Source organism: Ruditapes philippinarum, unplaced genomic scaffold (genome assembly GCF_026571515.1).
Source record: "Ruditapes philippinarum isolate M1 unplaced genomic scaffold, ASM2657151v2 ctg497_1_1_1_1, whole genome shotgun sequence".
NCBI classification, from domain to species: Eukaryota; Metazoa; Mollusca; class Bivalvia; order Venerida; family Veneridae; genus Ruditapes; species Ruditapes philippinarum.
In genome coordinates, this window is record NW_026867165.1 from 5021 (window position 1) to 31775 (window position 26755).

The 26755-nt window shown below is 32.9% G+C and overlaps 2 protein-coding genes across 2 annotated transcripts; one reads left to right on the forward strand and one right to left on the reverse strand.

Annotated features, from left to right (window-relative positions):
* Positions 1 to 1909: 1909 nt before the first annotated feature.
* Positions 1910 to 5622, reverse strand: LOC132735101 (uncharacterized). The gene is made up of 4 exons (XM_060722006.1): positions 5082 to 5622; positions 3664 to 3861; positions 2974 to 3261; positions 1910 to 2553 (listed from the first exon to the last, which is right to left on the reverse strand). The coding sequence occupies exons 1-4, from the start codon at positions 5467 to 5469 to the stop codon at positions 1910 to 1912; spliced, it is 1518 nt and encodes a 505-aa protein (XP_060577989.1). The 5' UTR covers positions 5470 to 5622.
* Positions 5623 to 12350: 6728 nt separating this feature from the next.
* Positions 12351 to 25820, forward strand: LOC132735089 (uncharacterized protein DDB_G0286299-like). Its single transcript, XM_060721989.1, has 4 exons — positions 12351 to 12431; positions 23169 to 23492; positions 25222 to 25322; positions 25577 to 25820. Exons 1-4 carry the CDS (start codon positions 12351 to 12353, stop codon positions 25818 to 25820), a joined length of 750 nt encoding a protein of 249 aa, XP_060577972.1.
* The last annotated feature ends 935 nt before the right edge of the window (positions 25821 to 26755 follow it).

Genomic DNA, 26755 nt, shown 5'->3' on the forward strand with positions numbered 1-26755 from the left:
CGTGTATTTGGAATATTTTATTCTCGTATATATACGTCTTGACTTTCCAATGAAATTGACGTTACAAATGTACAGTATCATTACTAATGTATTGGTAATTTCTTGTTTAAATTCACTAGTTCTGTACATGAACTTGTATTTCAAAATTTCTATCATAACTCACTCATTCAATAACTTTAAACATGTTATAGAATTTAGAAATAAGTCATTGCACACAACAGTATATATGGAATAAGGATATTGAATGAGTATAGGTTAAATACTGGATATATTAAACGAGGTGAATGAAATTATATTAGGCGAGCTTCTGGCAATGCTTTTACGTGATGTCAACTTAAGGGTTTTTTTCAGTTACTCTTTTAAATAACCATTGAATAACAGTACAACAATTGTAACAATAGCATCCTAGAAATGAATCAAACGCGGTAACTACTTAAGGAATCAATCAAACGCGATAATTCAAGAAGATATACACAAATTGTGAAAGAGTATATCAATGCATGTCATATGTGTTACTATATTCAATGAATTTTATGAGGTAGAATGGTAAGTATCATCATAAGTGTTGCCTTATACCTTGGCTAGTTAAGTGAATGGAAGATTAAACAGTATCCATCCTTTATCGAGTAAAGTGAACTGTAGATAAAACTGTCCATCCTACAATGAGTTAAGTGAATGGAAGATGACATGAATAAAAGTTCAACCTAATGTTAAGAAAATGGAATATAAAGTATAGATGCCCTACATAGAGTGATACAAAATATGTGCCCTATATCAAAATATGTAAATGAAGGGAAAAACATACGTCCTATATTGATTTAAGTAAATACATTTAGTCGCCCTCATATCGAGTTTAGCGAATGGAAGAATTGATGAAAACTGTCATTTTCATCGAATTACGAAAAAAATGCGTTTCTCTACGTTCAATCAAGAGAAAGAATGGGATATGAAAATAGTTGCCCTGCAAAATGTTTCTTCACATTAAGGTAAACAAAAGTGCACTACATCTTGTTATGTGAATTAAAGATGAAAAAAGTAGTTGCCTGACATGGAATAGAAAATTTCTGAGATACAAATACATAGATGATTTACATCGGGGTAACTGAATTGAAGATGTTGTTGTTAACTATGCAGTTAGACAATAAGTGGTGATGAAATAAGTTCAATAGGCAAATACACAATAGTTAGTTATAGTATTACATAATCTTTTTATTGTGTAAGCAAAGTTATGATGTTTATAATGATTTAAGTATTTATAAATCGCTTTGAAACCGATAGAAGAATCGAAAGTCATAAGAAAAGAGCAGCTACACACAATATATATTTACGCTCTTTCATTGAAAGGCTAAATGAAATGAATTTTCATTTCACGAATTTCAAAGCTTTTTATTTTTGGAGTACTTTTAAAGTTTCCAAAAAGTTACTCATTGTCCAATTATCTGAACCATCGTTTTCTTCGATTGGGTTTTGGCATTTAGTACGGTTATAGTGATTTAGTATTTTGTATGGAAGTCCAAATACGTTTTAGTTTACTTTTTTGCTTTTTTGCTTTTTTGCTTCTTTTATGACAAAATAATTTCACATTCAGCCATCGCGACTTTCCTCGGGTAACAATCCATTATCCATTAGTTAAAGGTTTAAAGAAATCATGTGTGTCCTTTCTTAAGAAGAAAAAAATACTCGTTTCTGAAAAATAATATGCTTTAAATGATGTTGATGATGACAAACCTGATGATGATGATTGTTCGGTAAATATCACAGAATTTGCAACTAATAATTTTGATTGAACATCATCTCTTTGCGGTTGAATAATAGATTTTGGGGGATAATTCCCTTTCCCAAACTTTCCCGACAGAGCTTTTTTTGAAAAATCGTCCCGTTTTTGGGAGAATTTTTTATGGGCTTTGGGTCATTTGTTTCCATAAACTTTCTTTACTGTCATAGACATGGATGCTATCTGTTCCAAACACGTTTTCAGCTCGGACAATCTTTTATCATTTTGCACATTAAGCAAACTGGCCGTCGTAAGTTCCAGTTCATTTCTTAGGCCAATGATGAGAGAGTTTTCTTCGTCAATGCGTATCCTCAGTTTTTCCTCCAGTTCCTCGATGTTCCTCTGCAGTATGCCCATTTGTATCTCTGTATTTGTCTTTTCAACTTTCAGCTCCCTGTTTTCTTTTACAGCCTCTTTATAATTTTGCAAGGTTTCGTTATGTTTCTCTAAAGTTTCTACTGATTTCATAAACAGAACATCATGTTCTTTCTTCAAAGAATTCAATTCATATTCTGTATTCTTTAGATCTAATCCATTCACATAACAATTGCCGCTGATATTCAGTATTTCAACCTCCTGCAAAGATCCGTGGCAATTTTGACGATGCTGGGCGTCCATAGTGTCTAATTTATTTTTCAGTTCTGTGAGTTCCTCTGATTGTGCTTGAATATGGTGGTTGGCTTCGGTCAATTGTCTTTTTAGGTTTGTATTTTCTCTTTCCAATACTTGTTGATTGCCGAAGTCAGCATTATCTCCAAGTTCTTGATCAGTCTGTATTCCTATAATAACATTAATCACGTGAACGATTATCAGAAAGATGAAATATACAAGTCAGTGACTAATTGTATTTATACACCCATTAATCAGTGAGAAGAAAAGTAAACTCTACATTTTAAGACGTACGAAATTTTCCTGAAGAAAAACACAGAAAGGTAATTTCATAACAGAAAAAAAATCAAACACCTAATAATATTACTTAAAGATTTTTTTAGGTTGGTCCGATTTATCAATAACCATATGTTATGCACAAAAATCTTTAAAAATGAAATATAATTTATCCGTTTAAAGTTCATTCTGCTAAATTAAGAATTTTCATAGAATCGTCTAACTTCATAATAAGTAGATAATATTTATCAGGATGTAAACTCTAATGAAAGTCTTAAGCATGTATTTAAATTTGATGCAGATAACATTGATACCAATGTCACAGCAGTAAGTGCGTGATTTGCTTCTTCGACTTCCCATTTGTTTGTCTTTTTGTGATTTTGAATCAGCAGTTTTTTCAACGTCCGTCTGCATCTCATCATAAAAGCTCTCACCAAGACAACATGGTATTACGAGTCTACAGCTGCAAGGAGACCCCTCAAATTTTATAAATGCCTCGACAATCTGTTTTATGCGAATAGCAAGCTCGTGGAGTTGGGTTGATGAGTAACGATGGAAATCAGCTCCCCTAACGCCCACTTCTACCAAACTATCACAGATAACTAAGAATGATTAAAAGCTAAGTGTTAAAAAGAAACTAAGAAAGTAAAGTAAACTAAAATGATTTTTCATTACCACAGCTCCGTATCAATAAGAGAAAACGGGTTCCTTAAAGACGTTTTCGGGAGTTTTCATACAGACATATAGGCAAAATTAAAACTGTTAAATAGAATTTCTTAAAACTTGGCATGTTCTTTGAGTATGATAATAAAAATATTTCAAGCGAAATAAAGTGCAAAACGGCAAAATTGAAAATGCTTCATGGTCGGTTTGATTTGGCGTGTTCATGATCGGTCTAATTTGTACAAATCAGGGAATCGCTTGTTAACAAACATTTTGAAGAAAACATGGAGTATGGCTTTACACGAAAAAAAGTGTTGTTTTGTTTGTTAAGTGAAACATACCTAAGTCTGTTAAAGGTGGATCAAAGTGTAGCACATTACTTTGGCTTTGGGCGAACTTGTAGACCATGGCAATAAGCGAGTCCTTTCTTAGAACAGCCATAATCATTTGAAGATAGAGCAGGTCGTTCATTGTGATGAACTTTCTTGCTTGCAGAAGATCATAGACCTTGATAGTTGAAACACAATCATCATCCATACCTTGAAAATATAAGACATCTTACTTGCAATTGAACTTGTATTTAAAATAGAGAATCATAAATCAATTTAGAGGTTAATGTCAAGGGATGAATTTAATTTTGTTGTTTTGAGTAATAACAATAACTAATTAATTTACCATAAAAAAGTGTTAACGACTTGAAAATGGTCAAAATAATGGGTGTGATTAAGCAATAAAACTTTTAAACCCTAAAAGCATATTTTGAGAATTGTGGAAAATCCCTTAAGCGAATGTTACAAGAGAAAACATATGAGATATGTGCATTTTGTCCCAAATATAACATAATTAAAGCTGTATTAATTATGTTATCCCTGAGATATATAGTCAATCATAAATTTACCTGATAAATCTCCGTGTTCAATATAGTACATCGGGTTTGGCCTTTATTCACTTTCGATCGATTTTCATTAAGTACATGGGGCGTCCGTGGCCGAGTGGTTAAGGTCGTTGACTTCAAACCACTTGCCCATCACCGCTGTGGGTTCGAATCCCGACAGGGACTTTGGATTCTTTCATGTGAGGAAGCTACCCAGCTAGCTTACAGAACGTCGGTGGTTCTACTCAGGTGCCCGTTCGTGCCTGAAATAATGCACGGAAGGGCACTTGAGGTCTTCCTCCACCAGTAAAGTTGGAACGTCGCGATATGACCTATACTGTGTCGATGTGACGTAAAACCCAAACAAACAAACATTAAGTACATCTTTTTGGTATACAAAGATAACGATATGCAATTAACCAGTTCAAAAATGTAGAAATTTGTATCTTATTACCAATTTGTTACACTGTTAGATGCTATTTGAAAATGTGCCATCAATTGTTTGACATTTATATTTGTGGGTGTCACTTTTAATCCAGCAGTAATTGTGTTAATTCAAAATATTGGTGGAAATCATATTTACTAAGATGTTATAATCAATCTTTTGATAATTTTTCTAATGTGTTATTTCCATAATTCTCACCATATGATGTGGTCTGTAACTGTATGTATATTGCTGGTACTGGTTTGACATAGGGCACTTGTAGGGGTTTTGTTCTCATCCATGAATATTTATTTACAAAATGACCTTATTCCCTTTGTCATTTGTTTCCTACGATGGTATATCTCCATCTATTACTATGATATTATTATTATTATTATTATTATTATTATTATTATTATTATTATTATTATTGCAGACATCACAAAATAAAATGATTTTACCTTCCATGAGGAACTTGATTATATCCAATTCTTCGACAGTTGTCTCTTTTGACAGTTGCACCAGAAGTAAGTTTAGGTTCCACCGGTCATAAGGCTGTCTCGGCATAATTCGCAAATTAGTTCCTGCGTGCGCATGTGCCTGCAAATTTGAGATGGGATCATTTTCATCTGTTGTTTCATCTGTAACTTCGATATACCTCTCTTTAACAAATGTTTGATCAGTTTCTGAGGTTTCTCCAGTATTAATTTCTTTACAAAATGTTTCTTCAGTTCCGGAACATTTAAGATTGTCAAAGGAGAAAGTTAGATAATAACAACTGTCTACCGCGGCGTCTAATTCAACGTTTGCTTCTTTATCCGCTTTGATATTAAAACAATTTTGCATCATCAGTGATCGTGGTGTCTTCTATTTTAACTGTATTATCTGATAAAGGGCATGAGTACAAATAAACTAATTTGTTAGATTATCCCTTTTATAATCCAGTCATATAAATTAAACCTATAAAAGTGAATTGCTAAATCAATTTATGCACATACGCAGCTCTACTTCAAATTGTAACTAACGTGAACTAAGATTTACAACAATCGAAATTGGGAGTGTGTCTTTTCCCATGACGTAAACTGAATAAATATGTGGGCCATGGGAACCAAGGATGTTTAGGTCGTAAATTATATCGTTGTTACGTTGGCCTTGATTTTTATTATCGTTGGTAGTATTGTCGGATTTTTCAATGCAAAAGTTCAATTTTAAGCTCATGAGTAACATTGAAACGGTTCACATCTTCATGAATTATATAAATGATTTGTATTATCTTTTACGTATACATGATACAACATATGAAGACAAATGAAAGTGTTATGTATAACATTTTCGGCACTAATAATAAGGCTGACAATTCAACTTTATTTTTTATGTATCGAGTCCTAAAAGTGTTAATTTGTATTTCGTTTGTTATCCAAAGGATCCCACAAGCACCTCAAATAAAATTGTTACTGTATTAGTATTTTATTTTTGATGAGCGTCATAAAAAATAGAAATGCAATTCCTCAGACAACAACTAACATGTATTTGTCATTTATATCGGTGGTTTCTGATTAATCAGATAGAGTAAGAATTACTACATGTATACAAAACATGTTTTACCGGTGGTAGAATACACCGTAGGGAACGTGTTACAGTATCGCGTTTTTCGGTTACAGTATAGAATTTTCAAGATGGAGGATTATTTATGGGAAGAGAGGTAGGTGATTTTTATTCAGGTCCATACTACTAGTAGTTTAGTTTCTGAAAGATGTTTTTGTGCTTTGCTTGTAAGGAACAGAATCCGGTATCTAGTCATATATTTCTTCAGACCCTGCACCGCAGATTTATCTCTATATTGTCTCATAAATGTGCAGATTTGACGGTTTAAAAATTTGAATCGAGAGAACAACACATTTTTCTCCCATTCCGATATTATTTAAGCATGCCTAGATAAAGTAAATCTACAAAACGTTAGTCCTTTATGTTTAGAAACGTTTATAAAAGTAAATGACCAGTTGAACCTATTTTCCTGTTGGTAAAATGCGTTTGAAAAAATAAACAATGTTACAGTATAGAGCGAGGTTAATTTTGAAGGGTTACAGCATAGACCTAGCGATTTGTATCAGATTTTGTAACAGTTTATACCCAGATTTCTGTTACAGTTTAGATACTTGCCAAATTTCAAACAAAGTTCGTGTATCCATTATTTTTATGAAATAACTCATACCTTTCTATTTTATACATTCTTGAAAGGTTGTACATTTATTACTTTCTTTCTTCAGCAGAAAAGTTATAGTTTCCTTTTTTTCTTACTTTAAGTTTCAGATTGAGACTTTTTGCAGAATAAGTAATGTCCTAAGTAAGGACTGTTTTCACGACAACAACAGTAACTTTTATCGAATTGTATTGAGAGAAGAAAGATTATTGCTTGTTGCTTGATTTCATTACACATTATAATAATGCCTATTAGTAATAAAATAGAGAAAAAAAAGAATCCTTAATAGAATTCCAACACGGAAAACATGAAAATGTTGCAGGCTCAGTTTGATTAAACCTGTTCATGGACGGTTGTGGTAACTGCTAAGCTACCGTCCACGCCTCCTAGCACCGGCTTCGGCAGAATTCACATTTAACATGAACTGGTACACTTCAGATTTTTTAACATCTGTGGATGTGTTCATATGGCGGTTACCATGGAACCATCAATGTGACACGTTATTGGCATTCTATGAAAAGCGGCATATTACCCCCAGGTATAAAATTGCGTGTGCCCTAAACGAGAATACAATGAGTGAAACTAAACAAAGTGAAATTTTTAGAGGTGATCGGAGGTTATGAAGCCTGCATACCATAGATAAGCTGTCAAAAGACACGATTGACAAGCAGGCAATACCCTAAGAATGATTAAACAGTATTTAAGTGCGCAATACTGCAACCTTAAAATTTTTTTATGTTGGAATTTCCATCTACCATAATGTATTTTGTAAGTATTTAAAAGGGTTTGTAAACATTTTCAATTTTGTTGTGTTGGAATTTCTTTAGGGATTCTGTTTAACTCTATTTTGTTACGTTTGGCTTTCTTGGATTTTAAGTTTCAACGACACTAAGGTCATGTGAAAACATTCCTGCTTTAGTGTTAAGAAAGACCCCAGATACCCTCTGTGAAACATTTCAGACACGAGCGGGCACCTGACTAAAACCACCGACTTTCAGTAAATTATCTTGATAGATTCCTCACATACAAAGAATCCAAAGTCATGATTGGATTTTAACTACAGCAGTAAATGAAAGATGATTTGAAGTCGGCGGCCTTATCCCGACTCTGCCACTTTTATTTACCTCCATCAGGCTCACTAGAAAAGATATTGTAATTGTCTGACCTTAATTTATACTCTATAACTTTCAATATTATTTTCTTTTTCAGAAACATGAAAACTGCTACACAGGATGTCTGAAATAAAAAAAACGACTTTTAATTTAATAATGATAAAATAATCGTAACTTCAACAAAGAAGCATTCGAAATGACGCCATGATTTGATTTGATTTGAATGCTTTTGGTTCGAAATGAGAAGGGTCTTTAAACATTGCCTTTTTTCAAAATCTATGTTTTGGGTTTTCGTTCCCCGATTGCAACCAAAACCATTTGGTAGAAAGTAATGTAAATTTTGACATCACATTTAAATTTAGTCAAGTAGTTACTGAGCGGATGGGATTGCACACACTTGTGTACGTCAGACGGACGAATAGCCATCGGGCCAATAATCTCACAGAGATTTAAAAGTCTATGTAACATTCATATTTACTTAGTATATATAGAAAATATCGAAGTCTAAACTGTAACCGAAATCTGGGTATAAACTGTAACAAATCTGATACAAATCGCTAGGTCTATGCTGTAACCCTGCACAAATTACCTCGCTCTATACTGTAACATTGTTTATTTTTTCAAACGCATTTAACGAACAGGAAAATAGGTTCAACTGGTCATTTACTTTTATAAACGTTTCCTAACATAAAGGACTAACGTTTTGCAGATTTACCTTTTCTAGGCATGCATAAATTATGTCGAAATTGCAGGAAAATGCGTTGGTCTCTCGATTCAAATTTTCAAACCATCAAATCTGCCTATTTATGAGACAATAAAGCGATAAATCTGCGGTGCAGGGTCTGAAGAAATATATGACTAGATACCGGATTCTGTTCCTTACAAACAAAGCACAAAAACATCTTTTAGAAACTAAATTACTAGTAGTATGGACCTGAATAAAAATCACCTACCTCTCTTCCCATAAATAATCCTCCATCTTGAAAATTCTATACTGTAACCGAAAAACGCGATACTGTAACACGTTCCCTACGGTGGAATACCAAGGATACTCCTCAGTGCGTTATTTTAGGGGCGGGCGGTACCTGAGTAAAAACCATCGACTATCTTTAAGTTAGCTTTATGGCTTCCTAACACGAAAATTTAATAAAGACTCTAGCGGAATTCGAAAAAATAGTACATTCGATCAGACTGTAAGCAACTAGTTGTATTACATTTTACCTATTCGTTTTCGAATTCTTTGCTTAACAAGAAATGATGAAAAACTTTGAAATTACCCAAAATCTAGCTTTTCCATGTTAACTTGTGGTCTTTCACCTAATTTTGGCTGAAAAATTGTTGTTTTGTAACATTTTTAATCCTTTTAGTTAACCCTTTCCCTCATGAGCATATTGTGAAAATGGCCGTTTCGTTGAAAAGCCTCCTGTTACAAGTTCAAACTGCTATGAAACTATGAAAAATGCTTCAATACTAATCAAACTTGGCACAAATGTTGAATGGACCATTGCCTTTGTAACGACATGCTCAGTCTTAAATTTCCTGTTACCAAGGCAACGAGGGGAGGTCTTAAAATTGCCAAAAATCATATTTTGCCTTGATTTTTTCCATCAAAATTTATTTCAAAGTGCTGCAACTTCTCAATGGATTGAGGTAGAGTCAAATGCTTTTCAGTGTTGGTTACACGTTATCTTATGATCGACCTGGGGTCATTTTTAGCCTCTCACAAGTCCAAAATTTTCTTGGCGATGAGGGGGACTACCGCCCCCCTTCACCCCCCCCCCAAACAGAAGGGGCACATCCCCCTACTGGCAACCCCCTGATGTATCTTTTGGATGGGGGCGGCGCCGAAAAAGTGCTCACTTTTTTAGCAACATTTCTCAAACGAAAACATGTGTTTTGGGTCCAAATAGGACATTTTTCACTATTTGAGGCCTAAAAGAGGGGGGGGGGGGTCGAAAGTGCGTTGTTTCGCGTATATATGAGGTAAAGGGTTAAGCATGTCTCTTTATATTTTACGTATACTAAATATATAGCAAAATTTCAAGGTAAATGGCTTCCTATTTTTGATTCAGATTTTGCTGTCATTCACAATGCATCGTTCACATTCGTGATAATCTTATGTATATATGATATAACCTTTGTTTAGTTTTATCGAGCGTTAACTGGGTTACTCGTACGTTATAAGTTCAATAAATGTGGTTTATTGATAAACAAACGATTATCATGTGAATGGAATGTCATTGATAAAAGTAGCTCACTCACATGTTCGTCTTCTGTCTTGCTTCGTCGGGACCTTGTAGGTGATTTTCTTGTTGCTCTGCCTTCCTTTAAGGCACCGAGTACTTTGGTAATTGTCATTAGGTTGTACCTTTTTGTACATAATAAATTCGTTTTTGATTGATTGATTGATTGATTGCTTGATCGATTGATTGATTGCTTGATCGATTGTTTGATTGATTGATTGATCGATCGATCAATTGATTGATTTTTATATTGCTAACGCATGTAGAATGTGCGTTAAGTATTTTACTGTTAATATTTCTCTGTCTTAAACGAATATAGTCGTGAATATATGAAATTGTATACAATGAAAAATATTATCCAAATTACAGTCAAACGTGTATGAAGCGTTGCAATGTTCTATCAATATTATTGGATAATACACGTCAGGCGTATACTTAACTCCATTTAAACGATTTTCACATATTTATACAGTTGACACTTGTGACATCACGAGGCGGCGTTCTCTAAAAACACAAACATTTGACAGGTAAAGGTGGTCGTTTGATGAAAGATTGATCTCAATATGCTGACTAATAAACGGTCGTCATACATTAAAGTATATAGATAGAAAATGATTTAAAGGGGACGCAATAGACAAAAGTCGCTTAATACACGTGGTCGCATAGTCAATTTTGACTTTTTTTTGTTTTGGTAATATTGACAAGGCGTTATTGAATTTGGAACTGTTTAAGCACGTTTGGATTAACTAGATTGTCATTTCAAAGTATCAAAAGGGCAAAAAAATAACAAGATTTTAGTGATGTTACTGCAAATTATTATAATATTATGATGATGCGTATACGTAAAAAAGTAAATATCAGTTTACCATTGGCATATATGAACAGTGTTCTGAATAGACCCATAGAACCAGACAAATTAATGGGGTTGTTTTAATGAACTCCACTGAGGTCAAAAGGCCAAAAGAAGGAAAGAATGAATTTCTTACATAGATCAACTAGGGCTCATTAAACGTAAATTTATTCAAAATATACAACATCGGCGATTTGTGCATGAAATTTCGCCAAAAAAAAGTTTTCTGATGCTAGTGATGCTAGCCGTTCAAACACCTGATTCCGTTGCGGATTAGCCAATGCATTTGTTCGGAAGTTCTCCTTTACAGCATGGTTTGTATTGACAGATTGTTCATGGACGGTACTAGAAAATGTTAGCTACCACCTGCGCCCCTAGCACCTGCTAACGCAGAATTCGACATTTTAGAATTTTGAATTTAATTAAAACATCCGCAGACGGGTCCATACGGCGGTTATCATTGAACTTTCAATGTGACACTTTAATACTATTCCATCAAAAGAGGCACATACTTCCCAAGTAAATTGATATGTTTGCACTAAACGAGAAAAAACGGAATCTTTTAAAACAAAACGGACTTCTGGCCGACTTTCAGGGTTTTTACTGTGTAATAGAAAGGTAATTGTTCCAACTTTTATATGACTCTCATAGGTTTCTAAAACAGTTAATGCTGTGATTACGCGCCTATATCCTAAAAAATATTCACTCGTGTAAAATCCCGATAAATTTACTCTAGGCCTATGATAACTCAGCTATATTGGAAAGCGTTGGATGTTGAACCGTTATTCACATTATGCCAACAACAACGTCAGTGCCTGCAAACTTTCATGAAGATCGCATAATTTTCATTTCCAACTGTTTAATAAAACTGCATCACCAGTCAATGGTATTATTTAAAATTGAATGAAATCTCATTAAAGGCACTCCACTGAGGTCCAAAAGCTTAAAAACATAAAATTTGAATTTCTTAAACATATCAGCTCCGGCAGTTAAACAGAAAGATATGCAAAAGATAACAAAGAACTATACATGTACTTAGAAATGAATTCAATATCGTATTTTTGAGGTATTTTTAGCCCAATCTGATTGAAAAGTGTTGCAACGCAATGGGCAATGAATCTAACTGTCACGAATTGTAGAAATGTATTTCCGCGGTTGCCGTTGTAGGCAGAAATGTATTTTCGAGGCTGTCGCCAATAGAAATGTATTTTCGAGTGTTGTAGGCAAAGCTGTATTTTCGAAGCTGTCGCCAATGGTATAAATGTAATTTCAAAGTTGCCGTTGTAGGCATAAATGATTTTTTGAGTCTGTCGCCAATGGCAAAAATGCCGATGATGGCAGAAATGTATTTTCGAGGTTGCCGTTGTAGGCAGAAGTGTATTTTCGAGGCTGTCGCCAATACAAATGTATTTTCGAGGGTTGTAGACAAAACTGTATTTTCGAGGCTGTCGCCTATGGTAGAAATGTAATTTCGAAGTTGCCGTTGTAGGCATAAATGATTTTTTGAGGCTGTCGCCAATGGCAAAAACGTATTTTCGCGACAACCGATGATTGCAGAAATATATTTTTAAGGCTGCCATTAAAGGCAAAAATGTATTTTAGAGGCTGCCATTGTAGGCAAAAGTGTATTTTGGAGGTCTCCGTTGTAGACAGAAATGTATTTTCTAGGCTGCCGACGATGGCAGAAATTCTCTGAAAGTGATTAATATTCTGACAGAAAAACAAGATCACTCTTTTGAAACAGGTAATAGTGTCATAGATCATTATAAAATAGTCACCCTTTGTATATTAAACCAACTCAACACTGTCAAACATCATCATTTAACATGGTTAAGTTTGTATATTTATTAATTTATTTTTTTTTAAAAAATAGGCGACAATTCTGCAAAATACCCCGGAATAGTGAAATTACTTGGTGATGGTGACTTAAGAATGGATACAGACCTTTATTCTGGTTGCTTAATCTAAAGCTCATTTAATTGTTTTTCATTTGGGAGGAAATCATATATATTACCAGCATCTTCGCCATTGAAATATTATATTAAATCGAGTGCAAGCTATTTTTAAATACTTAAATGGCTGATAATAACTATCATTATACCTCAGTAAAGCCTTATATGACGTCACATAGTGCCATTTCGATGTATCATCCTGGAAATGAATTTTCCCCAGGGGAGGGTTATCTGTATAGACTTTACAAAACGTAATGTTTTAGTTCTTTCCCCTGACTAGTTTAAACTGTAGGTGGTATCATGTATTTTCCCAATCTCCTGTTAGCTTATTAGATTTATGTCTTTTCTTTTTGTTTTTTCTCGCAATGATTTTTGACTTTTCTCTCTCATCCTCCATTATCAGTCAATTATAACTGTAATTTTATTACATCATGGAGTTGTATGACCATTTATAATTTGCCATTTTGTAGTATTTATAATTTGCCATTTTGTAGTATTTTGTTTTTACATATTTTTGGCATTTTGTATTATTTTGTATGTATGTACTGTTTTATGTTGTCACATGCCCATATGGGCCCTGACGTATTCAAATAAACCTTGAAACCTTGAAACCTACGCAGTGATCTCCCCTTACAGGATTAGATCTCTGCCAGTCAAGATTTTTGACGATATGAAGTTTTTCAATTTTTTTATTTATTTTAAAGCTGCATGCCTCAAGATGAGTCAAAATATTTCAATAAAATCAAACTTGAGAAATATGTTATAAGATTTTAGGAAAAGTAAAATGATTCAAGATTCAAGTAATATTTTACATGTTATGTGCGGTTAATGATTGATTTTTCGGTATTTACAAGTATATTTCTACTGCGTTACTAACGCAGTAACGGCTATTTATGCATATTTTGACCATTTTTTAGTAATTTACATGGTTGTAAGTGCCATTGATAATGTGTAAATTGCTTCATTTTGGTTATTTCACAATATTATACATTCAAATACATTTTCAAAATTTTCATGAAAATTAGCATGAATCTGGAGGCGTGCTGCTTTAAAAAGTAAACACGGTTTTGCTAATGTTTCGAGACCGATAGGTGTTAGATGTGAACTAAGACAAAAAATAATTTTGGAAACATATAAATATTATGAAAATAATTTTTAAAAATTTTAATACCGCACCGTTTATTTCCAAAACAATGACCCCTCTCGAAAGAGAAATCATTCAAGTAATTATTAATTTCGTCTCTACGCTTTACAAAAATCTTTTTTTTTTTCAATCATATCGACATATTTGAGACCAGAGTTCAAGATTAAATGTCGCTGTTTATTACAGAAAAAAACATTTTTTCAGTTTCAGTTTTTATTAAACCAAGGCATACATGTATAATATGCAACTGGTTATAACAACAAACAAACAGAAAAATAACAGTCAAAAACCACTAATATCACAATATAAAAATACAATTATGACTAGCTAAATAAACAAAAAGGAGATCATATTGTTCATTTCAAGTACTGAATTCAATATAACATGTATTTTATATTGTAACAAATGGGAACGGAGAATGAGAAGTATTAGTTATCTAAATTTTAACATAATGTTTTTACAAAATAAAGATAATTTTGGTAGAATATTTTTTGGTAAAACCTGGGAAGAAGAGATTACGTCTTTATGTCATTAAAGTACGAAACATTCAAATATGTAGTGAAATTCATCACCAAATAGCTTGATACGGAACATTAAGGAACAGACCCTATTATTATGATCAATTTGCCAAATGGTCCTGCCTTTTTCGATTGGTAATAGGGTAAAATTTAACATAAATATTTGCCTATGTTCAATAAGGAAGTTACATCTAGATATTTTTCAAAAACAATGAGTATTTTTATATGTACGATACAACTAAACACTTAAGAGGATGTAAATCATAGTAAACTCATGCCAAATAATTGTAAAAATTGATCATTGTAGTCTAAAGCTTCACAATATTTTTAAAGTGATTAATATTGATCTACCTTCTGTAAATGAAAATATTCTGACATGCCAAGGATTACTAAGTGTTTCTTTCACAAAATTTATCCATTTAAGAAAATTAACAATACTTGCTAGAGGACAAAGACAAAACTTGTTTTTATAAAGAAGTTTACATATCTTATTTTCCTTAGCATTTATAATTTTACTCCAGAAACACAGAAACTCTTGCTTTCACTTGTAAGGCAATGGGAAATACTGCCTAACTCACCATAAACCATAGCAATTAGGTGTGAAGCTTTTAAAATTCAAAATAAATTTACAAAAATAAACTGAAATTTCTCTAGAATTTTGAACTTGTTCGAATCCCCAAACTTCACTTCCATAATAAAGAAGGATAGGTACAACGCATAGAGTTAAATAAATGTAGTTGCATAAAAAAATTTTAACAAGAATTTTTTTTTATTTCAAAAAATTTACCATTATAATTAAAAAAGTACTCCAAAGGTAAGTAAAGTTATCTACCAAATCAAAAGCTTTTTACCATTGTAACATGAAATCAAAGTCATCCTTAGGTTTTGACTTACTAAAAACCACTACTTTAGTCTTAGCTTCATTTACAACAAAGATTCCATATATTACAGCACTCACTCATAGCATTTAAGGCATCTTGCAAATCAGTTTTGCTTTCTGCTAAAAGCACTGTATCATCAGCAATATAACAAAAAGAAACAAATTTAACATAAACATCAATGACATCGTCACTAAGACATTCCCGAGTTGCGTTAGAGATATTTACAAGTCCTGTATATTTATTAGATACAAATTCTGACAAATCGTTCAAAAAGATAGAAAACAAAAATTGGTGAAAGATTTTCACCTTGACGTACACCGGTAAAAAACTACTAAAGAAACTAGTCAACTCACAGTTTTACTTTACACAAAGATTTAGCCTTACTGTACATATTGTGGATTATACCAAGACACTTACCATCAATATTATGTGACAAAAATTTGTGTGCCATAAATGAAGTCGATTAACAGAATCAAATGCCTTCCTATATGTCAACAAATGCAAAGTAAAAAGCTTTTTTATTACAACTTAAATAATAATCAATTAACATCTTTAAGGAAAACATATGATCAGTGGTACCATATTGTGATCTGAACCCAGCTTGTTCTTCGTTAAGTAAATTGTGGCATTCCAAATACTCATTCAGTCTCTTATTTAGTATATTGGTAAATAATTTGCCAAAACAACTTAAAATGGTAATCCCTCTATAATTGTTGGGATCAGATTTGTCACCCTTATTTTTATATATAGGATTAATAATACCCTGACTCCAAATATCAGGAAAAATACCTGAATCCAAAATAACATTAAACAATAAACAAATAACATTTAAAACAGATTCATTATTTACATTTTTTAGATATTCATTTAATATATTATCAAACACAGAAGGACTTTTATTATTATTATTTTTTTTTTTTACAACTTTTTTAATTTCCTCAATAGTTATTTCTGCATTAAAAAAAATTTAAGAAGCTATTATTACAACTTACATTCTCAAGATCTAAATCATCTAAATTGTCAATATCTAGATCAGATTCATTTAATTTAACAAAATGTTCAAAAAAGACTTCTTTTGAAATATTATTAACAGTATCCCTGCTATCCGTGCAGTATCTATTTAACCAAATTCCAAAAAAGCTTTTGGGTCTGACGACTTTAACCAAGTATCCGTTTATTAATATTATCTTGATAAGACTTAATTTTCTTGTTTATCATCTTTTTTATAAAGATTTTCCACTAGACACCATTGATTGGAAGTTAGTATCCAGTCTTATTTCTTCTATAATAATTCTTAATCTGACAAGTATGTTCTTTTTGCTACTTTACAATCATCATCAAACCACTCTTTCTGACGTGATTTCTTACGTCTTTTAGTACTTTTTTGTACAGTATTTTTCACATCAATAATCAAGTGACAGCTATCAACAGCATTAAAATAGTTTTGAGAAATTTCTCAGTAAAGTTATTAATAGTATTATCACAATAAGTTTTACTTGTCAACAATTCTGAGAGTTCTACTTGTAATACAGAAAACACTGTCTAAATCAAACTATTTTTAAAACACATCATTCAAAGCTTTTATCCCATATGGGTTTTTTAACAGTAAGCACCACTGTCATGAATATCAGTGACACATGAACTATTTTGTGTTAAACATAAAATAGAATCAAAACTTAATACAAAAAGAAATGCTATTATGAATATCCGATAAAATGGGGTCAAAATCGCAAATTTCAAAATCAACAATATTTGGAAAAACACATGGGGAAAGTAAAACATAATCAACTAAACTGGTATTTTTACAAGTAGTTCGACCAACATGAAGAAGTTTCAAAGATTTCATTGGCGTATACGCCATTTTTACACAATCATGTGATAAGACCATCATCACGTGATTTGTGGTAACCTGTGCGCGGAGTTTGGTATTTTCCAGTTCCGGTGTCGCGTTATAATCACACGGGCGTAATATTACCACGGTTTGTACATGTTTTTTAAAACTTGCCTGCGACTTTGTTTAATAACAAAGCGCTTTGAAAATTGGTAGAAATCTTCAGCATAGAACTATTATTTCAGTGCATGTATTTGAATATTCTGACAGTATTTATTTTCTTCAGAATATATGCTTGAAATTGAGCTAAATCGCCAAATTTTGAAAAAAACCTGCAAGGTTCTAAAAGTATTAAATTCATGGAAATAAATGCTTTTGAAACTTGCCAGGGGAGTGAAACCGAGCCTAATGCATCTTCTATTTTGCCGTTTTTACGTTCTTAAGGGATTCTTTTTTCTCTAATTTGTCATCCAAAGACGAAACATTTACCCTCGAGCTAGCAATACCAATGAAATACTGTTTTAGGACAGTAGAAAACGGACTGTGCACATACAAAAAATCGAAATATTGCTTTCCTTAGCTTTAGCCTGTACAGCTATAAGTGGAAGGTATATTGTGATAAGCATTTTGCAGTTCACAACAAACATGAAACGGTTTGTAATAAAGAATCGCAAATCAAGTTTTTAAAATTGTTAAAAAGTAGGTATAAAAACGCATTTAATGAGATTTTTTTAATGAAGCATTACATATTGTAAAATTACATAGTTGTTTGATGATTGTTTGACTGGGTTTTACGTCACACCGAGGCCATATCGCGACTTTCCAGCTTTACTCAGGTGCCGTTCCGTTCATTTTTTCAGGCACGAACGGGCTTCTGAGTACAATTGCAACTACGTAAGAAATAGGTGTATTTGTGAAATTAAATAAAAGGGTATATTTTAGTTTTTGGAGAAGTATGGAATACAGTTTTACTTAACATGATAAAATCCTATATATTTCACTCGCCATTCCGGCTCGTGAAAATATATGGAATGTTATCATATTTCGTAAAAATATATTCAACATTTCACTCTAACGAAAAATATTTTAATATTAAATAAATGCATTTTTTCATTTTTCGTATTTTCACTGTAAAAAGTTATTTTTTTCACTGCAGTGAATAATATTTTCACTTGTCTCTTGCTGGACTACTGTCTCCTTAATTCTACCAGTTCAGAGAATTTAAGGAAAAGTCTTTCCAATAGAAAAAAAGGTATATAATAAACAGAAAATTCACGTTTTTTTTATAAGTACAGAATTTTTTTTTCATATTGTGGAATGAAAATTATTATACGGAACTTCTGGCTACCGCCACACATAAAATATTCATTTTCATACCACTTTCATACCAAATTGTTGTTTTCTTTCTGATGACTGAAGGATGGACGAACGGATGAACAAAGGATGAAATGCGATTTTCACTGGTAAACTTCTATGCAAACGGCAACAAACAATGCTGATATTGGTTTTAAAACACGATTCTCATCTATAAATATGTCAAATTGCCGTTAAGACAAAACTGATTTATTTAGCAGTATTTATGCTGCTGACCGTTCAAAGGCGGCGCCCCTCTGTGTTCCTCAGATGTTTGTCTATGTTGTTTTACACTGTTTCGTAGATACTTTTGTGTCTCTTGTTGCTTTCTCTTCTACGGTAAGTATCTTCCCCTTTGCCCCTAGTTTTTATTTATCCCCCTTCCCCGGGTCTCATGACCCCTTCCCCTGTGCCTTAAGGTTTCAAATAGTTATATCCAAATTTTTCAAACAGCATTAAAATACATATGTAGCAATTCTGAATCAGAACTTTATTAACTTTTTTGGATTTTTTTTTTTGTATTAAGAGACAAAAACAAATCATTTGCGTCACATGGATGTCCGGCCGATATCGGTCCTACATCGGCAAACCCCTGCCGATATACCATCATCCTTTCGATATCGGCCCGATATGGTTCTGTTTGTTGAGTTATGACTTTTTGATGAGTTTTTCTCTATTTTATGGTCACATCAGTGTTATTTGTGCCATGTGGCGGCCGTAAAAAGTCTTCCCGAACTCAAAAGTACTGAAAATATTTTTATGAAACTTGATATATGGATAGATAACAGTATGGAGATTATGCACGTCTTTTTCTTTTCTTCCTATGTTGAAAATTCTGGTTGCTAAGGCAACAAATATTCTGAAAATATGGCAAATTTAACACATAAACTGGATCCAGTGATAACTCAAAATGTACAGAATTTTTTTTATGAAACTTTAAAAATGGGTAGATGACAGCCTGGATATTATGCAAGTCTTTTTCTTTTCTTCCTATGTTGAAAATTCTGGTTGCTATGGCATCAAATAGACTTAATTTTAAGATTTCTGATTTAACTTTTTCAGCTTTTTCACTATAAGTTCTTTTTTTCTTACGGTGTTTACTTCAAACTTTAAATACAAGTTTTTGGTTATCAACCACATCATATGTGACAAGGTTTACAACTCTAGCATAAAAATTATCAGTATTACCTCCCTTGAACTTAGAATTTTTATGAAAAAAAAAAAATTCTTTTTTAAATAACTACTTTATTTCCTCATGTATCTACTTCAAACTTTATATATATGTTTCTAATTATCACTCAACATTTTTGAGAAAGTTAAATACTCTAGCAAGACTTTTTCCAGAATTATGTCCCCCTTGAACTTAGATTTTTTTCGAGAAATTTGTATTTTTACTCCAACTTCTTATTCCTTATAGTTTTTACTTTAAAATCCCCATATGACAAGGTTGTATAAATATAATTTCTTTACTAGGCAGGGAAACTTAACACATTACTGTGATATAGACACATAGAACTCAAAAGATTTAAGTTCATTCATGTCATTCATTCACTGGTAAAATTGAATGGCCAAATGGCCCATCAGAATGTTGCTGGGGTTCTAACCGGTAGATGACTTATGGATTGCTTGCAATACTATGATAATTGCTTATTTTGACACGTTTTCCTAATACATGCATATATAAATAAAAAAATGTTAGATTATAAAGTATAATGAACTTTGTTGTTGTTATACCCCCGAAACGAAGTTTGGGGGGTATATAGGAGTCACCCGGTGGTCTGTCGGTCGGTCATGCGGTCTTGCACTTTCCCTGTCCGGAGCATAACTTGAAGACTAATGGTTGGCATTCAATATCACTTCATACAATGGTCAAGCACATTGAGAGGAAGTGCAGTGCACAAGATTCGTACATCCATCTTGACTAATTACAGAGCTATTGCCCTTGTTACTTTTTCTTGTGTAGAGCAAACTTGAAAACTACTAGTTGGAATTCAAAACAACTTCATACAATGGTCAAGCATAATAAGGGGAAGTGCAGTGCACAAGAACCATAACTCTATCTAAAGTAATTACATAGTTATTGCCCTTAGTTACTTTTCCATTGCTTTATTTTGTCCGGACCATAACTTGAAGACTTATAGTTGGATTCAATATAACTTCATACACTGGTCAAGCACATTGAGAGGAAATGCACTGTCCAAGAACCATAACTCCATCTTGACTAATTACAGAGTTACTTCCCTTTGTTACTTTACTTTGTCCGGAACATAACTTGAAAACTATTGGTTGGAATTCAAAACAATTTCATACAATGGTCAAGCATAATAAGGGGGAGTGCAGTGCACAAGAACCATCTCATACAATTTTGACATTCCTAAGAGACAAGTAAGTCAAAAGAAAATAGGCCAACATTCTAGACTACAGAATGTCATCACGAGGCACCCAGCCAATACAGATTCTTTCCCACATTCGATATGGACTTAATAATGAACAGTGAAAAATAATTTGTTAACATGTAAATATACTTCAAAGTTGTATCATAGTATAAGTTAAAAAAATTGCTTATTTGATGTACGAGAGAAGATAGAATGGATGAGATTAATATTGGCTAAGATTATATTTGTCAGTCAGGTTATATTTTCCCGTTTTAAAAACCGTCCGCAACTTGTATAAGACAAATTCTTCTTTATTTTCTCAAGATAATAGAAGAATATCAAGAGTATAATGTAATACTTCTTCAACAAGCAATTATTATAGTATTGCAAGCAATCCATAAGTCCCCTACCGGTTAGAATCCCAGCAACATTCTGATGGGACATTGGCCATTCAATTCTACCAGTGAATAAATGACATGAATGAACTTATATCTTTTGAGTTCTAAGTTTGTCTATATAATGTGTTAAGTTTCCCAGCCTAGTAAGGAAACTATGTTTATACAACCTTGTCATATTATTACGATGTGGGATTTTAAAGTAAATCCAATCCTATAAGGAATGAAGAAGTTGGAGAAAAAAATACCAATTTCTCGAAAAAAAATCTAAGTTCAAGGGGGACAAAATTCTGGAAATAGTCTTGCTAGAGTATTTAACCTTCTCAAAAATGTTAAGTGATAATAAGAAACATTTATATTAAGTTTGAAGTAGATACATTAGGAAATAAAGAAGTTATTAAAAAAAGACAACATTTCTTTTTAAAAAAATCTAAGTTCAAGGGAGGAAATACTGATAATTTTTGTGCTAGAGTTGTAAACCTTGTCACATATGATGTGGTTGATGACCAGAAACTTATATTTAAAGTTTGAAGTAAACACCTCAAGAAAAAAAAGACATTATAGTGAAAAAGCTGGAAAAATTTAAATCAGAAATCTTGAAATTCAGGCTATTTGTTGTCATAGCAACCAGAATTTTCAACAAAGGAAGAAACGAAAAAGATGTGCATAATCTCCAGACTGCCATCTACCCATATTTCAAGTTTCATAAAAATATTTTCAGTACTTTTTGCGTTATCACCTGATCCAGTTTGTGGACGGACTGACTGACAGACAGACGGATGGAGGGTAAACCTAAAGTCCCCTCCGGTTAAACCGGTAGGGGACTAATTAAACCTGTTCAACAGGTAGCAACAGCAATTAAAGTATATAATATGCTATTCTGTGGTAAACATTCTCGCCCTCTGTGAGCCACACTCGCACAGAATTCACATGCACAAATATATACTCAAGTCGAATTGTTAGGAACATACACAAATAAATACTCAGGTCGAAGCAATACTTTATTCTTAATTTATAAAACATAAACTATACAAGTATGATTTTCTTGAATAAATACTTCAAACAATAATGCATACGTAATTGAATTAATAAAAAAAAACAATTTGAACACAGCTCTCCTCCATACTTAGAGACAAAAAAAAAGACATTTTACATATACAATTATTCAAAATCGTCTTTTGCAAATATCAAAACTCAGTTACTTTTACCAATAAAAATTACAGCTTTGATTGCGCTAAATGTGTGTCTCTGCCAAATTATGTGTATCTCCGGATGCTTAAGATTTAAAATGAAAATATAGTATGTATTTGGCTTGTTTTTATCTTGTTTGTTTTTTTTTTTTCGTAGAAAAACATTCTTGCGCTTTCGTTGTGGAACAATTCTCGTTACTCTCGTCAGTGTGTATGCGATGACATGAAATTGATAAAGAAATGACTGAAGGACGGACGAACAGATGAACAACGGATGAAATGCGATTTTTACTCGTAAACTTTAATCTACAAACGACAAGAAACAATGCTGACCCTAGTGGTTTTAAAACACGATTCTCATTTATAGATATGTCAAATTGCCGTTAATACAAAACTGATTTCATAAAATGTGAATCTAAACGTCAAAGGTGTCACGAATGTTTTGCAACAGTATGATGACGTCACTTAACGAAAAATAAAAGAAGTCAACTTTTTGTTAACAAGATATCGCCAAAGACCCGAATTCGTTCTGTTCCCTCTGACAGAGCATTTAAAGAAGTTCAATTTAAGTTTACGCGGGAACAGAGTTTACCAAGGGCTGCAGAGGAGAAATATCGCGACGATTTTTCTGACTTAAGCGATGAAGAATTAGAAGAGCTGGAACAAAAGCCAACAAATACACCAAAGAAGGAAACAGAAGAATTGACAGATGATATACGTACAATTTTGGATGAGAAAGAGGAAAATGATATAGAGTCAATGGTAGTATCAACCAAAAAAGGAGTGGACAGTACAAACAAGAAAATGAAAAACGAGGCGGAAACTAAGGTAAATTTTGAGTTTATTCTTTTAAGGGTTCTCCATGTTCTTGGCATAATAAGTACTTATTACTTCCAAAACACGAGAATATATATGTCACAACACAAGGATAACATTTTGTATGGAAATATCCTAACTAATGCTTTTATTTCAATATTATAGGTACATTAGTGGGTTATGTCTTTTTAAAATAAAGTTCAAATGTGCAATCATCAAACCTGTATCAAAACAACATAAGTGTATTAAGATACTCTGCAAATTCAAAGTATCTAATTTGTCCTTTGTTTGTTTACCAGATGACGGGTCATGTTCTTGCATTAGTTTTTTTGTCAAATAGTATCGGCGAACATGTGATTTGTTTTGTTGAATTTTAATTGTACATGTTTGAATACTTTAATGAAAGCGTCAGTACATTTGTAATACAATATCCATTGGAATTCCTCTTTTGTGAAGGAAAGTGAAGACACTTATAAAAAAGACCACGTGGTAAAAGAAGAAAAGGAAAATATTAAAACCACTTCACAAGAATCTGACAAAGGAAACAACAAGAAAAAGAAGAAGAGGAAGCTCCCAAGTTGTTTTGGTTTTATTTCCACGTGGATTGCTAAAAGGAAGGAGAAGCGCCGTGAAAAGAAAAGAAAAATATTAAAACCACTTCACAAGAATCTGACAAAGGAAATGACAAGAAGAGGAAGCCCCAAGTTGTTTTGGTTTTATTTCAACTTGGATTGCTAAAAGGAAGGAGAAAAGCCGTGAAAAGAAAAGGAAGGCTATAGCTAGCTGCGTCCCCACACCAACGCTAGGTAAGAATTACACTTAGTACTCAAGCACGCCTTGTTCGCATTTTGTGACACTTCAAAATATTATATAAATTATGTTTCCTGCTTCTAAGGTTATCATCGTCAACTTTTATTGAAAGAGAAAAAACGCAAAATATTCGACAGTGTACTGTAGTGAAGACAAGAATGGTTTTATTTTGAAAATACATTTGTATTTATTCAGATCAGTCAGTCGCAATAGTATTTCCATCTAATATTTAAGTTCAATATGAGCATAGGAAACCACGTGGCGGAGAGTCCTTTGCCATTGAGATAGATTGTAAACCAATAGTAATCAAGCCAATTTTGCCGCCAATTAAGACAGCTGACGGACCTATAAGTATAAATCCCATTTTAAATACTTAATATTTGTAGGTTTCCGTCTGGAAATATGTCTGACATATAATTGAAAATTATATACATGTATCATTTTTTTTAAGTTTTATATTTAACTGTGCTTAAGATATGTAATTAGAATGGTAATGGTTAAACACATTTGAATTTTGCCTTACGACCTCAACTAAATGATTTTTTTTTATTTAATCTCCAATGTAAAAAAACAGTATAGTTAATCCATGTATTAATCCCGCAGACATTGCTACAAATCGTTATCTGCATGTGGAAAGTAGAAATTGGAGCATGTTTCATTGTATTAAATCCATCGACGCTAGATAAGAAACGGGGAAAAAACATAGTATACCAAGTATTGACGAATATATTGTGGTGAAGCTTTATATTTCTTATGAAATAACTGTAAATTTCACAATGGCACTATATGGAAAATAAGGAATAGCCAACTGTCTTAGATTCGAAACTTTGAACTTGTATATGTTTTTTTTATATTATTACTATAGCTATATACAATTTAGAGATAATTGCCTTTATTGTGTGTAATATTTTACTGTCAAAATATTTTACAGATAAGCCTAGGATGTGACACTCGACAAGAGAAAGCTGAGGCAAAGAGAAACGAGAAACTTTCTAAAAAGAAAGTACTAGCAAGAGAGCACCAGAGAAAAAAGTAAGTTCAGTAATGTTGTCTCACAACAATTGGATTACATATACATGTACAAATAATTTCATAACTTATCTTCAAAAGAATGGTGTTAGCGAACACCTGATCTTAAGATAAGAAAATATCATATTTCATTCGCTTACTCATTACACATTTTCCATATGATAAATATCATTTACAAAAAATATATTTTTATAATCTACATCATTCAACGACATTGATAAACATTCCATTGACACAATTTCTTTAATAATTTGTAGAAATGAATGTAAGCAACGACAAGATGAGGCCGAACAGAGGTTCTGGGAAAAAGTTCGTAACAAGGCGAGATACCGACGGGCAGATGCTGAAAGAAATCGAAGCAGAATGTCGTCGCAAAGGTCTAGCATTAGCCGGATGTCAACAAGAGCATGCCGATCACTGGCACTTTCCTCCTTCTCCTCAGAAGAGTCGCTCGCCGACGAGGGCAATAAGAAAGCCCTCAAGGTCGGCAGCTCTCACTAAATTATGGGCGGTCGACACTCCCTATAAATATTAGGCCACATACATTTTGCTATAGTCACGTGATAGGACGTCACATATGTCAATGATCATGAGAAAACTCTTAACCCTCAAATATACATTTCTAATCATACCCTACTAAACATTATAATCACTGGTTTGTTATATATGAAGTTTCTTCTACATACATTTTAATAAAAATTCTTAACAAGTTGACAATATGACATATATCACCTTTTAACTTCATATATGTCTAGGGTAATACTTGGCGGCTATGTATATAACGATTTTAACACCATTTCTATAATCGTTGTACAGTATTGGCCAACATTTTGAAATGCATAAGGTGCACGTGCTCGGGTATGCCACATGGTCATTTTGTCATACATTGTGTAGTATCGATAGTTTATTGTTGTCAGTTTAATAAACCGATGTGAAATCAGAGTTGGATAACATGGGGCGCCGTCCTGGCTTGCCAGTAAATGATAGGAATATCGCGTTGGGATTGCTGGAAGGAGCTGCTTGGCTTCTGACATCGCATGACCTTTTGGTTGCAATGAACAGCTATTTATCATCTGCAACAGCATGTACGACAGACAGGCAGCGGTAATGATGGACCTAGGTCAGGGAGACCGCGCATAACAACGCAAAGGGAAGATAGGTACATAGTGACGTCATCACACTGTCCAGCTTCATGCACACGACAATATTCCAACAGCGTCTCGGAAAGGCTACGGGGACAGAATATCTGTTTATATCGCCTTGGTCAATATGCCATCTACGGATGAATATAACATCATATTCAATGGCTCAATAGTCAATAACTGTATAATGTTGTGATTGAGTGCTTAGTCTAAGATGGAAAGGATGTGAAGTGTATTTATCTCATATATTCTTATCACATACCCTTCCTAAATATTACAAAAGTAAATCTATGT

Excerpts from the sequence above, each read along its gene's own strand:
- LOC132735089 (XM_060721989.1), top strand. The coding sequence starts at position 12,351 with ATGCCGATGATGGCAGAAATGTATTTTCGAGGTTGCCGTTGTAGGCAG. Across the intron at positions 12,432-23,168 it reads AGGCTGTCGCCAATACAAAT|ATATCGCCAAAGACCCGAAT; the intron begins GTATTTTCGAGG and ends TTTGTTAACAAG. Across the intron at positions 25,323-25,576 it reads AGAGAGCACCAGAGAAAAAA|AAATGAATGTAAGCAACGAC; the intron begins GTAAGTTCAGTA and ends AATAATTTGTAG.
- LOC132735101 (XM_060722006.1), bottom strand. The coding sequence starts at position 5,469 with ATGATGCAAAATTGTTTTAATATCAAAGCGGATAAAGAAGCAAACGTT. Across the intron at positions 3,262-3,663 it reads TCCACCTTTAACAGACTTAG|TTATCTGTGATAGTTTGGTA; the intron begins GTATGTTTCACT and ends AATCATTCTTAG. Across the intron at positions 2,554-2,973 it reads CACTTACTGCTGTGACATTG|GAATACAGACTGATCAAGAA; the intron begins GTATCAATGTTA and ends ATGTTATTATAG.